Source organism: Cydia amplana, chromosome 1 (genome assembly GCF_948474715.1).
Source record: "Cydia amplana chromosome 1, ilCydAmpl1.1, whole genome shotgun sequence".
NCBI classification, from domain to species: Eukaryota; Metazoa; Arthropoda; class Insecta; order Lepidoptera; family Tortricidae; genus Cydia; species Cydia amplana.
Genome location: NC_086069.1, coordinates 14,073,321 through 14,088,390, shown reverse-complemented (window position 1 = coordinate 14,088,390; position 15,070 = coordinate 14,073,321). Strand labels below are relative to the sequence as shown.

The following is a 15,070-nucleotide window of genomic DNA, read 5'->3' as shown; positions in this document are numbered from 1 at the left end:
TAAATATGTCGGTTCTATATAATCTAAACTTGGGTAGACCGAGTCGAATCATCAAGATAAAAAAATCCGTGAAAAATTGCATTGATATGAGCGTACTAAAATCTTACCCTGCAACGCCAATCATAGGCAATGTTCTAACTAATATCAACAATTGTTTTTTTTAGTCTATTCGCCCGGTGTTCCGATTCACCTCGGTTTACCCTACAACAGTAGCAGAAATAATCAGTAGAACTTGGAGTCGTCGTCCGCTTGAACCGCTACGATACGACCGATACAGGGACGGTCTTGGAACAGAACTGAGCAAGGTCAGCAGCCGTGCCGCGCGGGCACCAGCGCCCACACGATGGCTTCGGGCACGGACAGTGGGTAACGCAGCAGGGAGCGCGCGGCACCCATCATCCTGTCAATATAGGTACAGATTATTCGTCAGAAACTCATTTGTCGTGCATCATTGTACTATAGGGAACGGACTGATAGGTATTCAATATGATTAATAGTAGGTTCGATCGACAGATGCGATCAAATCTGCCACCAAGATTCGTGATAGTTCTCCATGCAGCTAATGGAGACCAGTGAACAAAGATCGCAAAAGCAATGACCTCAGTTTTAGGTTTAGGCCGTTTAGGCAACCCTCCCATGATGATTTGTTAAGACAAAAAGTCACAATATAATTACATACCTGGTTAGAGGGCGAGGCCACCACGCCAGCTGCTCGCGCGTGACGCGCAGCTCGGCGTCGAGGCGGGCCAGCTCCGCGCGTAGCTCGCTCACAACTCCTCGCAGCTCGCTCGTCTCGTCCGCGGCTAACGCCACGCGTGCCGCTAGCGCTGAGCAATCGCGTGCGCAGCGCTCTCTACCACTGTCGGACATGTGGATAAAATGCATGCGGATTTTGCAATGGACATGCGGATTTTGAAGTACAAACAGAGCCTTTACGAGCTGGTGTGGTGAAAAAATTTAATGGATTAGGCATATTGTGTATAATTAAAGAAAAATTGACATGCGGATTTTGAAGTACAAACAGAGCCTTTACGAGCTGGTGTGGTGAAAAAATTTAATGGATTAGGCATATTGTGTATAATTAAAGAAAAATGTATCCTGATATTTAAAAAGTATTTATTTTATAGGTATATTATGTTAAGTGTTCCCAACACCTAACCCATCCAATCAGAAATGAGAATAAGTATGCACTGTAGTTTTGAACAGTGTATACTCACTCCTTCTCCAGCTTCAGCTGCTCGCTGGTGAGCTGCAGTAGGGCCTGCTTCTCGTCGGCCTCGCGTCGGAGCGCAGCCGCCTCGGCCTCGGCCGCCGCCAGCAGTGCCTCATACTGTGACAAGTCTGCTTCCAGGTGAGATAGCTGAAAAGTGAAGGACACAGATGTTGAATTTGTAACTCATGCTTAATTGAGACCTCATCAAGGCGTGAGGTGAGGTAGAGGTGACAATACTTTTCGTCACTAACCCGGGTGTAGGCTCGATCACGCTGAGAGCGTGCCTCTGCGCTGGCAGCGCGTTCCAACGACAATGCGTGCTCGCTCACCGCTGCCGCGGCTCTGACGCCTTCCACCTCGTTGCGGCAGTTACGCCATCCTGTGAAAGTTACCATCAATTTACAGTAGGTACAGAAGTAAGAGAGACATCAAGTACAGAAGTAGCGGGGGTGTACGCTGCAGCCAGCTAAATGGAGCAGGGGCAGAGCAATACAAAAACCGTTCTATTCTATACTTTCAAAATGACCCGATATCGCGTTGGTGGGACGCTAGATTTTTTTTTCTGTTAACTTAATATCGGCAATATCGCACCGGTGGGAGTTAAAGGGTTACCTTAATAAGAAAGAGCCTGTGCGGGCTATTCACAAAACGCATGCAGACAGCATACTTAACAAACATCACGGCTGAGATACCTACCTATAAATAGGTTAAGTAGGTACAAGTGATACCCGGGCCCGGTGTCAAGTCAAGTTTCTTCATTAAACACTCACCGATGCTCATCTCCGACGCTCGATCTTCCGCGTTACTCAAATCTCTTTCCAAAGCGTTCTTCTCCTGAAAAAGACAAGCATTTGATGACTATCTCAATAGGTATTTATAGTTTTTTTGGCTCAGTTTGATGCCACGCACACGATCAACAAGTTGAAATTAGTGATCACAGACAAGACATAGAAGTCATAGCAAGTTCAACAGCCAAATTAAAGATTAACCGAAGGGTTTCTTCAAGATATTTGGCTAAACTATCGTGCACTTAAAAAGATTCACTCATTCGTTTAATAATTCATTACTCCACTGCCTGTTTTCTTTTAATAGCTGACTTACTTTCTCTAAAACGCTTTTTTCCGCCTCTTTATCCCTTAGAAGCTGTTTGAGCCGCTCAAGCTCGCGCATAGCGAGACGGACCTTGCCATTGTCAGAGTCAAGGAGGCTCTTTAATGCATGCACTTGGATCCGGAGACGTTCGGAACATGAAATCTGAAATTAGCAAGTGTGGTTAAACGGTATACAATTTTGCCGGTTTCTCTTGCAATAAAATGTTATACATATACCTATACCTATATCTATATCTACCTATCCGTGGCAGAATGGCATTGCAGTAGGTACTCAACCAGTTGGACAGATTTAGATGATGATTCTTAGATTAGGTCCTATATACTTATATAGAAATAAGTAGGTAGGTACAACGAGAACCAAATCATTAGATCTAAAGATTGTTAAAACAGCATTTTTGCACCACTTTTTTTCAAGATAAGATATAAACCTGGATCTAAGATATAAATATAAACCTGGAATTCCAGCGTCTTGCGAAGGCACCGGACTTCGTCGCGCCGCCGTCGCCACGCGCACGCTAGCATGAAGCGGCCGATTCTGGCCGCGGCCTGCTCCTCCGCTCCCCCCAGGGGATACTTTGAGATCTCTTTGCTGGTGCTGTATAAAAACAACTATTGAAATAGATGGGAAGTAAGGAACATGAGTTCGGGTCTTGAGTTTTATTACTTTCGTAATCCGTAATATACACTGTGGGCTGGAGTAACCGGACACATTTTAACCACGCATTCTTAATGTCATAAGGAGCAAAACATTTTATATGAGTTTTGGTCAAATTCAGGCATAAGTTTTTTTTTGCCGGTAATTTTTTTGCGTTTTACAGATAAAATTGCGAGTTTCCTGTAAAACGTTAGGTAGGTATGTCTAAATTAAGTCAAATAGCGGCAGTGTCGTAGCCAAAAAGAAGTTTTCACAAGAAATGCCATTCATGTTCATTTCAACAAAACCGATTTCAGAAAACCTATGACATTTTTAGTCTCTAAGAATTCGATCAAGAATACACCTTTAGAATCTGTCGGGTTACTCTACTAACCCACGGTGTATAAACTGTTACGTAAATATCAGTTTGCAGGGTTTTTTACCTACATTATAAATACACACCTGACCCCGGAAAGGCACCCTAATTTTACTTAACCCTTCCTAAATTATAAATACTAGCACGCAACGTTAGTCCTACGCACGGAAGCCCTAACTATAGGGGGAATGGCGAAACAAAAATGTGATCAGAGTAATTTTTATTTTTACTATCTAAATCTAAATCTGATATACCTACCTAATCATTATACCTACTTAAAGCATTGACTTATATTGTGGCCAAGTCATTATACGTATTACAAATTAAAGATATTTAACACCCCCTGGCACTGATTAAAATAACCGACTTGATTTCACATTACATCTCAAAACTTTTTTGTAGTAGAAGCGTTGCGAGACTTAATGCACCTTTTTACATGTTTTTGATGGGATTACTTAGTAAAGACGGGCTTTACGCGGGCACTACGAAGTGGGCCAGAAAATGATTGTGCAATAGTAGTAGATTGGTAACCAGGGATGAAAGGTACTTATTTCTGCCGAGGTATATAGTTAGCCGAGGTAGCTGCTGAGAGTCTGCTTCGTTAGCTATACCTACCGATTTTGAATACGTAACGATAATTAGCTCACTGTTTCTAAGGTAGGTACCCGGTAAAAATCCGTGGAACATGACGATTATATCAAACGAGGCTATACCTCTCTCGCTTTATCCTCTTCGTAGGCGTCAAGTCCTCCATAGAAACCGCTTTGGGTCCGATTTTGACGGGTCTAGCGGGCGTAGAGCGAAGCTCCTCGAGGCAGCTGCGGATACGCGCCAGGTTGGGGCTCTGGCGCTGGCAACGGGTCGTGAACTTGTTCACCGGGACCGAAAACAGTTTGTTCTTGTGCAGAGCGCGCTGGTGACGTCTACAATGGAACATAATAGTCATTTAAGTCTAAGTACTTGTTTACATATTTATCATGACTTCGTATTAAAATCGTGCGAAGAGTGCGCGGCTAAGTAGGCTCGCGCCTTAACAGTGAGATAAGAAATGAAATATTTCTATCGAAAATGAAAATTCCTAATTTAACCACTTACGCAGGCGGTGTGGTCTGCATGGTGCTTCGCTCCCTGGACAATTCTCGCTCGGAAATGTCCCCGGCACCGGACCGGCTCACCGGGGCCGGTGTCTCCAGTTTAGGACTCTGCATTTCAACACACTAAAGATTCAGAGTCACGCAGTGCTAATAATTCGTAAAACTGTAAATTATTTGCAGTACCTATTGTTTAATGTTATGAGTAAAAATTCGCAGGGAGTCTGTAGCAAAATGCTTGAGTAATGCAAAATGTAAGTTTGAGTTATGTCTATTGACAAATTGACAGTTTAGCTAACGTGATTCAAATTGCTGTTTTTAAAATTGGAATCATTTTCTTTTTTGGTTAGACCAAAAAGGTTCCTTCGCTTAGATAAATCCCAATAAGGTTTTCTCCTCCGAGCTTTAACCATGCACGGCAAAATCTAACCATGCGACTAGCATTAGCTACATCTCAATTCTCTACTAGCACGATACTATATAGAGCACGAGAGCATAATAGAGCCAGAAGCCAAAGTAGATTTGCAGCAGGAGAGGAGATGCAACCAGAGGAAAGTGCACAAGATACTTATTATGTTTAAGTACCTTTAATTAGTTGGCTTTCATTTCAATTCCAGCAATATACGTTACAATGACCCCATAAACCCCCCTATACTTTAGCAGCCCTCGCCATGACATGCCCACTGCTATCCCCGAGTAAGTAATGAGTGGTCCTCGCGTGTGGCGCCGGGCGCGCGCGCGGGCGCGTCAGTGCGTCGCCAAAATATCATTCCACTTTCCACACTGTTATTGACCTTCAGTAGACCTTATTGCAACGAAACAAAGCCTCATAATAGTCCGTTTCGTTTCGCTGTTAGTACACGTGCTTGCGAAACTAGTGCTTACCTGAGGGTTTGTTTGGCGTACTTAAATTGGTTAATTTTGGTTTTTACGTCCGAGTTGCTAATTAACATATAGGTATTATTACTAACATAGTATACGAGTATTATTGAGAAGCTAGAAGTTCTATAGGTTTAGGCTTTTCTCTAGGGATGCCTACAACAGCATGCATTCTAATCATAATCAAGCTTCCACCTTTATGAAATCTATGAAAGTTTTCAACCACGCAGCCACATGCTATGGCTATGGTACCTAATTATGGAACGATATATTAATTATATTATGTTAGAATGTAATAGAAAATCCGGGAAGGGAATTTTATACTAATTCCTAGGCTTTATAAACCTGTGAAAAGCACTGTTTATGATTTTTTATAAAACATTAAAAAATATTATGTAGGTATACCCACATAGAACGAATAGTCCAATTTATTTTCCAACTTGATTAGATTTTTTGAAATAGAATAAAATTAAACAAACAAACAATGATGTTCAAATTGTAGATAAGATTCAAACAAATCTACTAGCAATCGAAGGTATATACCGTGGTGGTTCTGATGGTATGACTCACAAAAGCAAGAACATAATACCTCTGTACCCAAGTAATTATTTAATAAAGGGGAGTAATGCAAGGGTAAATAAAAATAGGTGAATTCATTGCGTAATTTTGTTAGCAATGGGGTTGCTGTGCTGTGATGCCTATTTCGTAACGAACATTACGTCATTCCAGATATACTTACTTTACTTTTTGCGTCAACCTTATCACAAAATTTTTTTTTTGAGTAAGTACCTATATAGTTTTTAAATTATTAATTTAATATTAACTAAAGTATATACCTGCTTATGGCGATCCATTTTACATGATTTTACTAACACTTATCAAAATAAACACAATGAGAAAAGATCGAGCAATATTATTAAAAAATATTTAAAAAATATGTATAAGATAAGTATTAAAGTAATAAAAGTACATAGTAGGGCTTTTTGAAATGTAAAAGCTCGTAGTCGTAAATGCTCGACGGCTCGGGTTACGGATGCTACGCCGTAGCCCGTAGCAATGGTCTCCCACTAACAAGCAAAAATCTCCCCTAGACTGTATTCATTATTATCCTTCCGATTATTTTTAACCCATTCTTTTTTTTAAACGATCAATTTAACCGAAAACCAAGTATAAAAAGTAATTGGGTGATATTTTATGCACCTCGTAAGGGAAAGGGTGGAAATAGTGGGAAAGGCGCCACACGCGAAAGTGCGAACTGACGCGACAGCGCGCCAAGTAGTCGGGCGAGTCGCCAGGTGAGGCGCTCGTTCAACCTGTACCACACATTTATATAGGCCTGAATGCAACCTGAATGTAACCTGAGGGTAGGTCAAAAATTCGTTATCTGCCTTTTTATCCCTTGAATATATCCTTGATTTTTTTGTAATCGACCTGCCCGTCTTTAATTTTTTTTATTGTTATAAACCAACGCTTGACGAAACCAGACAGCATAATATTACTTTTCGAGATTAGTTCACTACACTACACCTTATAAAATTTCCTCACCTGTCTATCTATATGTATGTTCGCGATAAACTCAAAAACTACTGAACGGATTTTCATGCGGTTTGCATTTCTCAATCAAGCAAGGGGGGAAAAGCTTGCTGAAAATGTTGCAACCCCTTATAAATCTATGGTAGTTGCAACCATTTAACTGAGGCGAATGTTCAGGAGAACCTATATATTTTAAAGATTTGTTAGCTGGACGTCCAATACGCAGTTCGTCCAAATCGCATTTTGTCCATTCGTCTACTACGCAGTTTGTCCATAAGTGATGCGTCCATTTCGTGATTCGTCAATACGCAGTTCGTCCATTTCGCGATTTGTCACTCTGCATTTCGTCCATTTCGCGATTCATCATTACGGAGTTCGTCCATTTCGTGATTCGTCTATTAAGAGGATATGGGAAATGAGAAAATGTCAATAATATCAGCTACGCCGATGATATGGTGCTACTGGGACCCGCTGGTGTTACTGTTGTTAGGGCCCGGCCACATGTCCACGGTGCGGCGCCGGCCACCGTGTAACGGCACGGCGTCGTGCCGCGGCACGGTGCCGTGTACGGTGCCGCGCACGGTGCGACGGCACGGTGCCGCTACACCGGCGGACGGCGCACCGCTCGGTAGTTATTGTTTTGCTGTTGCATAGTTCTCACGTGCTAATTAATGCACAAAAATGGCTGACAATTTAGATGTCGACTTTTTAATTTCACTAGTGGAAGCTCGTCCCGTTCTCTGGGACAAGACTAATGAAGACTAGGATAAGAATAAATACCTACACAACACACATTGAGCATGTGAAATTCCTCATTGACGTTCGTTACTTAATGTTGATTAACAAATATGCGACAGTTACATCCTGAGGGTCTACCGCGAACACCGAAATTCGCAAATTGCGGGCATTTTTCTCTGTCACTTTAATTACGTCCAATTGGAGTTAAACAAAAATGCCCGCAATTTGCGGACTTCAGTGTTCGCGGTAGACTCTTTGGTTTGCGAGCGAGCTGACAACTTTGCGCAGGGAATGCTTGGAAATGTCGCGTTCATGTAAAGTTGTGTGAACGAGGCATATATCTGTGACAGTGACAGGGAGAAGGTACCATTTGAGTAAAATTACCGTTTACCTAATTTCATTTGAATTAGAACAAATATACTATATTTAGTTATAGCGTAACAAACTATCCGCGGTATGTGTGGCGCCGACGCCGACCGCCGCTGCTGGCGGAGGCGCGCACGCTCACCGGCCTGCTGCGCGAGGCGCCGTGGACGAGGGCCCTGCGCACGCTCAATCGTGTTGCTACCCGGATTGATGTGTTCCATTGTTCGGAGAATGACTTCAGTAAAATAACTTTGTTTGAATTATGTTATAATTCTTAGAAATAATTGTTGTGTTGTGTTGTTTTGTCCTATGTAAATATTTGCTACACTATCGCATTGGGCAACTGTCATGATAGCTGTACTGTTATTATAAATAAGTAACAAAAAAAAAATCCTCGGATAGTTCAGTCAAGAAATATCGAAATGCCGGGACGTGTATCTCTCTACCCAGCCGTGTGTTCCAGTTGATTGGTAGAACTTCGCTTCGCTCGCTCGTTCGCCAATCAATGAATCTTTGTTTCCATTCCATTAACCCCTTGACCGCCAAATACGTCAACTGACGCGTGCGGCTACAGCCCAAAGCCCAATGTCCACCTTCGTGTCTTCCTACAAGGTTCACGAAAACGCGCCGCTCACGCACAGCTGTGTCGTACAACTCGTACAAAGGTGTACGTAACTCAGACAAACGGTTCGAATTTTCATAAATGACCCGTGGCTGCAGTAATGAGAGACGCATAATTATATTTTTCTTGACAAGACTTCTACATATACGAGTTGGACGGAATGCCTACTGGACAAAATGTGTGTTGGACTAAATCCATGTTGGACGGCATGCGGTTGGACGAAATACGTGTTGACGTAATACGCGTTGGACGAAACGCTGTTGGACGAAATGCATGTTGGACCAAATACGTGTTGGACGAAATGCGAATTGAAATATCATTTGGACGAACTGCGTATTGGACGTACAGCTAACAAACCCCTTACCGGATTTATTACTTAGGTACTAAAAAAACACTGATCAACTAGTTAAGTACTTAGGTTACCAATCGCCTGAGTTAAGTAGTAGAATTCTATTACAGTAGGGCCACTTGCACCATCGCACTACCCGTACCCGTACCCGTACAATTTGACACTGAGTTAACGCTTTAACCGATTAACCCCGGGTTAGTGAGATGGTGCAAGTGGCGCTAAGAGTAAGTGCAAGTATTTGATTGACCATCACATTATTTATAATACCCCGCATTTGAAGTCCGTCTCCGTATTTGGGATTTAATTGGTTTAAGAGTGGTTTGTTGACCTTCCTGAAATTATGCGTCACGCATGGTGACTCATTCTTGAATCCTGAACCTACTGAAATATGAAACGCCCACGCCAAGAAACGTGACTCATCTTATAGGTAATCTTCCCCTCGAGCCCCACGATATAAAGATAATATAATGATATTAATGATATAGCCTCCGAAATGACCATCAAAATTCAATTCTAAATTTAAAACCTGTAGGTAAGTCATTTTTAATTGGCAAATTTAGACCCCTGAGTTAATTAGTATTAAAGAGATCACATCACACATTCGCAATTTCGTATGCAGTTTTTGTTTTATTTTTATTTTGTTTATTAGTTCACGGTATGAATCACTAACTAATTATAATGTAGTGTACGCTTATAAGATTTGAGATTATTGAGAATGACACCTGTAGCTTCAGATCGGAAAGTGGCGCGAAAAAGTCAAAGTGTGAAAAGGGCGGGAAACTTCGGGCGCGGCGGACGCGGTTTTCGTAACTAAAGTTTTGAAATTGTATTTTTAAAGGATTGGAGTCTGTATTTAGTGTATATATTTGTAGATTTAGACTTAGTTTTTAATATTATTTAGTAGTTTGGTGTAAATATAGAGGTAAGTGCTAATTATATGTAGTTTTTTATGGGGGACGGGGATAGCCAGCCCCCTGACCCTGGGGGAACGATTCCCTCAGGGTCGAAAACTTCAATAGATATTTTAATTTCTGCGATGGAATCATCGATGGATACTGATGCGTCAGTATCAAATACCTCGGATGTAACTTTAAAAAGAAAAATTCTTTCACGAATGTGTACAAACTGTAATAAAAGAAAACGCAAATTTGGTTCAACCAAAAATAAAAATACAGATTGTGTTTGCGTTGCTGAAGCAAAATTAAAAGAGAATGATACCATTTATCAACAGCCAATAAAAAAACCGAATCTCATTGTAAACTTGACCTCTGAAAATACAAATGCTCTTAATAACTCTCCATCTACTCATGTGCCTGTTGGTCGTGACCGCTACCAACAGTCTGACATTGCACCTTTTGTTGTACATGTTCAAAAAGAAGCCAGCAGTGATGGCACAACTCTCCATCCCATAACTTTTGGTCGTTTTATGCGACAAAATAACATTCAAGGTGTTGTCAATGGCAGTCTAAAGAGAATAGGCAGAAATAGAGTAAGCATTGCATTTGCTACATTCACTGATGCTAACAATTTTTTAAGTAATGATAGCTTAGGAATAAATAAATACAATGCTTTCATCCCAACATTCAATGTCACACGCATGGGAGTGATTAAAGGTGTTCCACTTGACTTGACTGATGATGAAGTTCAGACTTCTATTAACCTGCCAATTGGCTGTGGGCCAATTATAAAAATAAGAAGAATAAAAAGGAAAATTGTTGTCAATAACAATACTCAATTTGTGAATACTGGTACCGTTATACTTACTTTTGATGGGCAAGTATTACCAACCCGGGTGTACATGTGCTACATGGCTTTGCCAGTAGAACTATATATATATCCTACCGTTCAATGTTTCCTTTGTTGCCGCTATGGGCATGTTAAAAATCAGTGCCGTTCAAATCCAAGGTGTTTCAAGTGTGGACAAGGTCACTCTGGTGATTCTTGTGATGTAGAGGAGGATGACTATCAGTGTTGCTTGTGTAAAGGTTCACATCAAGCCACTAGCAAAAAATGTTTAGAATTTAACAGACAAAGAGCTATTAAAGAAACTATGAGCAAAAGTTGCATCTCTTACATGGAAGCTTCCAAAATTCACCCGCCTGTATCTAGGGTCTCATATGCTGAGGCCTTGCTTGCAACTCCATTGTCATCTTCCTCACAAGCACAGCATGATTCACAGAGTAACCAGGATATAATACCAGTGTTCAATAACCAATCTTATAAAAAAACTGTTTTTCTTAAACCCAGGGCTCCTGTAAAGTTAGGCAAAGGGTATGATAGGAATGCTCATTCTGAAATAGTAAAACAACCAGTTATTCATAGGGAAAAACCTGTTTTTAATAGTAATAACAAAGAAGAAACGCTTAGTATTGATGCCATAGTAAAAGCTCTTATGAATTTAATGTCCCAATCTAACACAGTATCACCGTCCAACGTTGCAGCAGTTATTAATGCTTTATACCAACTCAGAAACAACAATAATGGATCAGAGACCCTTAGTGGTTCAGTGGAACGTTCGCAGTCTAATCAATAGAAAACAAGATTTAATACATGTAATTAATAAACATGATCCCTTTCTAATCTGTCTTCAAGAGACATGGTTAAGAAAGGATTCAGTGTTTAAAATACCAGGATATGTCTGTCTGAGAGAAGACAGACCTGATGGGTATGGTGGAGTGGCCATACTTGTCAAAAACTCATTAACACTCTATTCTATCACTCTACCTGTACATAGTGATGAATTATCTGTTATAGCAATGGTTGTAAATAGCATTTGTTTCGTGTCATTATATTATAAAACACCTAATAATAATATTTTTAAAGAAATTGAACAACTTTTTAAGTTCTTACCTAAACCGTTTGTATGCTTAGGGGATTTTAATGCTCACCATGAGTTCTGGGGCTCTGCTCAAACTTTATACTATGGCAAAAAATTGTTGGAACTAATTAGCTCACGTAATTTATGCATATTGAACACTGGATCTCCAACTAGGCTCGCTCGAAATCCAAGTGCAATAGATCTGTCCATTTGTACTCCAGATCTTGCTTCATCTCTATATTGGTCAACTGCAGTTTCCACGTATGGTAGCGACCATTATCCTATTCTCATTACCTTTCCTTTTTTTAAGAAACCTCAAAAGCATGTCAGACAGCCCCGTATAAAACACAGGCTGATTGATGATAAATGGCATCAGTATAGAGAGGCTGTAGAACAAAAAATTAATAATTTGCCAGAAATAAGCCATTTGAATATATTAGACAGTTCACAAGCATTTGCAACAGCTTTGGTTGAGGCTGCTAATGAAACCTTTCCTTTGAAAAGTAGTGGTCCAGAATTCATTCCATCCCCACCTTGGTGGGATTCAGATTGCACTCTTGCAGTTAAACAAAGAAAGGAGGCAGAGAAAAGGTATTGCCAAGAAATGACTGATAATAACTTTGATAACTACTTAGAAGTTGCTAAATCCACTAAAGAATTACTTAGAACAAAAAAGTTTGAAGGGTGGCATAGGTTTTGTAAATCGTTAAGTCCTAATGTTGCACCATCTATAGTTTGGCAAAACATTAGAAGGTTTAGATCGGCATTTAAAGACACACAGAGTAAAATATCCCCACTTTTAGCAGAACAAGTCATGGATCGTTTGGGTCCACCTTATGTCCCAGAGCATCCTATGATTCTAAGGCCACTCATGTTATCTAATAATAAGGTTGAAGATGTTTTAAATTCTCCTTTTTCACTTTTTGAATTGAAAGGTGTACTTTCGTCAACTAAAGATTCTGCACCCGGTGAAGACGGGATTCCTTACTCTTTCTTGTCAAAACTTGACGATAACAGTCTTTGTTACTTCCTTAATTTGATTAACAATGTTATGATAACAGGCTGTGTTCCTAAAGAGTGGAAGACTCAAACATTGATTTTAATTCAGAAGCCGAATAAGCCCAATTCAGATCCCACATCGTATAGACCAATAGCTTTATCAACTGTATTAGCTAAAGTTGCTGAACACTTAGTAAAAATTCGATTGGAATGGTTTATAGAACATAATAAACTTTTATCTTGTAATCAATTTGGTTTTAGGAAAGGTAAATGTACTCTTGACAGTTTAAGCATTTTTACCACAGATATCAGAATAAGTTTCTCTAGAAATGACTTTTTAGTTGCTGCCTTTCTAGACATAAATGCTGCGTACGACAACGTCAACATTTCAATCTTAAAAAATAAATTAATTCAACTAGATGTTCCTAACTTTTTGATTAATTTTATAATAAATATGTTGCATGAAAGGTATATAAAGTATCCATTAGACCAGTCTGGAAAAGAAGTAATTAAAAGAACAGTTTGGAAGGGCCTGCCACAAGGATCTGTTTTGAGTCCTTTATTATACAACATTTATACTTATGATTTGGAACTTTCTGTTGAAGGGCAAGTAAATGTTCTTCAATATGCCGATGATTTGCTCCTATATGTTTCTGGGCGATCTTTAGAAAAAATTAGTAATGTATTATCATCATCTTTGGCTGCCTTAAATAATTGGTTAAATAATAATGGTTTAGATCTTTCGCCCTCTAAAAGTTCTGTTGTAGTTTTTTCTCGAAAGCAAAATATTCCTTCTATTAACATAAATTATAATGGTACTCCATTGGTAATTAAAGATAATGTAAAATTTTTGGGAGTTATATTGGACCGTAAACTTACTGGACTTCCTCATTTTGAAAATGTTACATTAAGATGCGAACGGAATCTGAACATTTTAAGATGCCTGACAGGAGTCTGGTGGGGGGCTCATCCTTTTACTATGAGATTGTTATATAACGCTTTGATTAGAAGTGTTTTAGATTATGGCACTTTCCTTCTACACCCTGGAAATGTTAAAGCGATCAAAAAAATTGATTCTATTCAGACTAAAGCTTTAAGGTTGGTTACAGGTGCAATGAAATCGAGTCCAATAAGTTGCTTACAAGTAGAATGCTGTGATCCACCCCTTGCGTTTAGAAGACAGTTTCTCTGTGATAAATTCTTTTTTCGTACTCTGCAACTGGATTCTCATCCACTGATTTCAAAAGTAAAGCAATTAGCAGAACTGGTAGGATCCGGTAATTATTGGGCCCATAAGGATTCTCCTTGTCTTGTTAAGAGCTATAAAAAATATCAAAGTTTAGAAGCACCCACTTACAGAAGCGCGACTCTCCCTTTATATCAACATGACTACAACAGTCTAATTACAAATCCAGATATTAGATTGAACATAAGGTTATCTAAAAACGATATTAATCCAAAAATGGAATTTATTGGAATTACACAGATGCCTCCAAACATGGCGATAGGAGTTGCGTTGGTGTTGGAATTTTCCATTCACAATACAAAGGATTACAACTTATCAAATTGCCACCTGAAACTTCCGTCTACACTGGTGAATGTTATGGTTTACTTAAGGCTATAGAATATATACTTATGCTGAAGATACCTAAAACCATAATTTTTTCAGACTCTCGCAGTGCTTTAGAAGCCATAATGAGGTTCCCATTTAAGTCTCATAAACAGTCTCCAGTTGTTTTTAATATTAGGAATCTTTTATATAAATGTTCACAGAAGAGTTGTGCTGTCGTGCTGGCTTGGGTACCAAGCCATGTGGGTATTCCTGGCAATGAAAGAGCTGACCAATTGGCAAATGAGGCTATTCACCTGGGAGATATTGTACCATACCATAATTATTGTCATGACTTAATAAATTTGTCAAAAGTTTATTTGTATGAGGATTGGAATGGGATTTGGAATAAGGAAACCTCAAAAGGTGAACATTATAGGCATATTCAGCCGTCAATTCCAAGGAAACCCTGGTTTAGCAAAATATTTTTTTCGAAAACTGTAACTTCTATTTTGTGTAGAATGCGCCTGGGACATGTTTGTTCCCCGGCGCATTTACACACAATAAACAAAAAACCGGATCCTGATTGTCCTTGTGGTGAATATGGGGACATGAACCATATTTTCTTTGCATGCTCTCTTTATGATCGGTCTGATTTCCTTTCCAGCCTTGAATCATTACGCATACCATTTCCTACATCCATAATTTGCTTGTTATTTAGTAACTCGTATGATATTTATAAAATTATATCAGTATTTTTAGAAAAGAATGATATAAAAATATAGTATACA

The 15,070-nt window shown here is 39.6% G+C and overlaps 1 protein-coding gene and 1 long non-coding RNA gene across 2 annotated transcripts in view; both read right to left on the bottom strand.

Annotated features, from left to right (window-relative positions):
• LOC134648714 (uncharacterized) overlaps window positions 1-15,070 on the bottom strand; it is a 217,692-nt gene that overhangs the window by 153,243 nt on the left and 49,379 nt on the right. The gene's annotated exons all lie outside the window — the stretch shown is intronic.
• Window positions 248-4,655, bottom strand: LOC134648399 (ELKS/Rab6-interacting/CAST family member 1-like). Its single transcript, XM_063502923.1, has 9 exons — window positions 4,431-4,655; window positions 4,049-4,258; window positions 2,779-2,920; window positions 2,315-2,467; window positions 1,984-2,047; window positions 1,465-1,592; window positions 1,218-1,360; window positions 680-859; window positions 248-400 (listed from the first exon to the last, which is right to left on the bottom strand). Exons 1-9 carry the CDS (start codon window positions 4,541-4,543, stop codon window positions 307-309), a joined length of 1,227 nt encoding a protein of 408 aa, XP_063358993.1. The 5' UTR covers window positions 4,544-4,655; the 3' UTR covers window positions 248-306.